The 3,287-nt window shown below is 30.7% G+C and overlaps 1 protein-coding gene across 1 annotated transcript; it reads left to right on the top strand.

The window, feature by feature from the left end:
- Nucleotides 1–854: 854 nt before the first annotated feature.
- On the top strand, nucleotides 855–1,631 carry LOC136072313 (zinc finger MYM-type protein 1-like). Its single transcript, XM_065815770.1, has one exon. It carries the CDS (start codon nucleotides 855–857, stop codon nucleotides 1,629–1,631), a length of 777 nt encoding a protein of 258 aa, XP_065671842.1.
- Nucleotides 1,632–3,287: the final 1,656 nt, after the last annotated feature.

Here is a 3,287-nt window from a genome sequence, read left to right as displayed (position 1 = left end):
GTTAATCCACTGTATAAAATCCAACATATTTCCAATGTATGTACATACATCAAATTAACGACGTGTTAACATTGGATCAACGTTGGGTAAAAAAAATCAAATTTTTGCGATGTTTTTACATACATTGGATCAACGTTAATTTATATATATTGAATCAACGTCGGGTTATATACAATGGATCAACGTTGGGTTTAGATCGTAAAAACAATCAACTTTTTGCGATGTTTTTACATACATTAATTCAGCGTTGGTTTATACACATTAAATCAACGTCGGTTTACTAAGGTTGGGCCAACGTTGGGTTTACATCGTAAAAACAATCAACTTTTTGCGATATTTTTACATACGTTGAACCAATGTAAATAAGCCAGCTGTTTTTAGTTCCGTCGGTATTAATTTCATCATTAAACAAATGACATTGAATCATCATTGGTTTTGCATTGGAAAAAACAGCCGACGTTTGCGATGGTTTTACATACGTTGGCCCAACGTAAGTGTGCTAGCTGGGTTACGATTAGAATTGTAAATATATCAGAATATCTTATAAAAATAAATGAACACTTCCTTGGGTTTTTCAATGTTAACGACACGACAGGTCTTGGTTTAACAGAAATCATAATTGGAGCTTTGAAAGATTTTGGACTAAATATAAGCTTTTGTCGAGGGCAAGGTTACGATAACGGTGCAAATATAAAAGGTAAAAAAATAGGTCTACAAAAGCGAATATTAGATTCAAATCCTTTGGCTTTTTACCTTCCATGTGGAAGTCATTCTCTCAATTTGGTTATTTGTGACGCAGCGCAGTCTTCACCGAATTCCATTAATGAGACATGGATCTAGTACAGTGCGCTGAAATGTTGAAGAAATGCATCACATTTTTAGAAAATTACAGAACGTTTGGCTTTAAACAAGCAACGGTTGATGCCAAAAAGTTAGCTGAAAATTTAAACATTGATCCAATATTTAAGCCGCTTAAAAGAGTGCGACGAGTGAAACGTCATTATGATGAAAATGCTGCTGACGAACCAATTCAAAATCCCGAGAAGAAACTTGAATTGACTTTTTTTAACCCTTTATTAGATACATGTCTGCCGTCAATAAATGAAAGATTTGAACAACTTAATGAATATGTAAATATATGGAGTTTTTTATTTAATTTGGATAATTTGCCCATCAAGAATGAACTTTTAAAATTGTGTAAACAATTACAAGAAAAATTTACTGTAAATACAAAATCAGAAATTGATGGTGCTTTGCTATGCGACGAACTAATAAGTGTGCAGTTTTTTATTAAAGATAAATTAAGCAATGTTGAAAAGGAAATAAATACAAAAGAGATGACATCACTTTTTGTACTGAATTTTATTAAAAAACATTGTCTACCAGAGTTATTTTCAATTACATGGATTGTTCTGCGCACCCTTCTTACAATACCCGTTAATGTTGCTAGTGGAGAACGTAAGTTTTCTAAACTGAAGTTAATCAAAACATATTTAAGAAATACCATGTTGCAAGATCGACTTAATTCCCTATCTATGTTATCAATCGAGCAAGAAATAGCTGAAAATTTAGATTTTTCAAATTTGATAAGAGATTTCGCGGACAAAAAAGCTAGAAAAGTTACATTTTAAAATTTAATAACTCTTGGTTATATAGTTAGAGGATTTATTATATGTTTAATAAAAACATTTGTTATTTTAAAAGCAGCGTTGCGTTATCTATTTATTTAGTCACTCATTTCTATAAACCCATTTCATGAAAAGTCTATGTTTATAATTTTAATAAAAAATTAGTTAAATAAGAAACTTGATGCACAATATGGATCTCTTTGGATTAAACTATATATTCCCTTTAGCAATCTTGTTCATCATTTTAGAGCATTGGTCTCGTTGTTTATGGTAACAACCCACCCAAATAAACCTAGGGGCGCGTTCACAAGTTTTGCCCAACCTGTCAAAAAAGCTAAGGCCAGCGCTGTATATATTATCACAAGTATATATATATATATAAATAACTTTTGAGAAATGCGTTTATAAAGTGACGTTACATTTTTTCTTTTATTGTTGGAGCACGCTTCCAAAAGTTTTAATTCAAAGTTATATAACAAATATATTTGTTATATGTATTATTTATTCAAACTTTTTTTATTATTTTTAGTTGCATTTAGCTTTAACTTTTTTAATAAACAGACTTTAATATAAGTTTAACCGATTGGAAAATATTTAGTTAATATATTTATATTATTTACTTACATTTGAGAAAGTGTTTTTGATATTTCAACGTCTTGATGTTTTTAAATTTAAATATTATAGTCAATAATTAATAGAATCTAATCGAAGGTGTACGAAATTGAAGCTTAAAGTGAAGTTTTAATTTGATCACCTTTTACGCTTTTAACGCTACATTCTTTTATAAGTATTATTATATTATTGTATTATTATATTATTGTATTATATTTATAAGTATTATGCTAGATATTTAGTAACCATGAGCGAGACTAGGTTTTTTCAAACCGAGACAAGACCGAGACGAGAAGTTACTATTTCTCGCGAGACCGAGAACGAGACGAGACGAGAAATTTAACAATTTTCGAAAACTAATTTATTAAAATCCAAGTAAAAAAAAAAAAAATTTAAACATGGTTTTGACTAATAGACACAAATGACATTTGTCAAATGTAAACAACTTTTTCAAATATTAATTCAGAATTTTTTTGCCAAGCTTTTCCAACAAGACAATGTTTTCTCTGATTAAGATGATTTGTTCTACTTTTTCTGGGTGTAAGTTGTGTCTGGATGATCAGAGGACATTTCCACCTGAGCTAAAAACTCTCTCTGATTTAGTTGAACTTGCTGGAATAGCTAAAATTTGTCTAGCTAATGAAGAGAGTTCTGGCAATGTATGTGAATGCAATTTCCACCAATCAAGAATCGGAAATTTTTTTTTGGCATCAAGGAGATATTCATACTGGCACATTTCGCTCACAATAGTATTCAGTTCAGATGTTGGCTCTTGTGTTTCAAATCTGACGTTTAACTTGCGCTTCAGTTTTGAAATAGGGGACAAATCTGTTGAAAGGACTCTGGCAACAGGTTGGCACTCAACCTGTGAGACTAACCATTCTTTTGTTGTTTGAATTTTTTTGAAGAGCTTCAAGTGAAGTCCCTTTAAAGCAAGATTTAAGTAGTTTGCTGCAGCACTTAATAAGTTTCCAGTGTGACAAAGAGGAAATCTTTTCTCAATGCAGCTTTTCAAGTTTTTTGCATACAAGACACCGTAGCCATTTT

The sequence above is a fragment of the Hydra vulgaris genome, chromosome 13 (assembly GCF_038396675.1).
Source record: "Hydra vulgaris chromosome 13, alternate assembly HydraT2T_AEP".
NCBI lineage: Eukaryota > Metazoa > Cnidaria > Hydrozoa > Anthoathecata > Hydridae > Hydra > Hydra vulgaris.
The sequence above is the reverse complement of the archived record's forward strand: the minus strand, read 5'-3'. Positions and strand labels throughout refer to the sequence as shown.

Excerpts from the sequence above, each read along its gene's own strand:
- LOC136072313 (XM_065815770.1), top strand. The coding sequence starts at position 855 with ATGTTGAAGAAATGCATCACATTTTTAGAAAATTACAGAACGTTTGGC.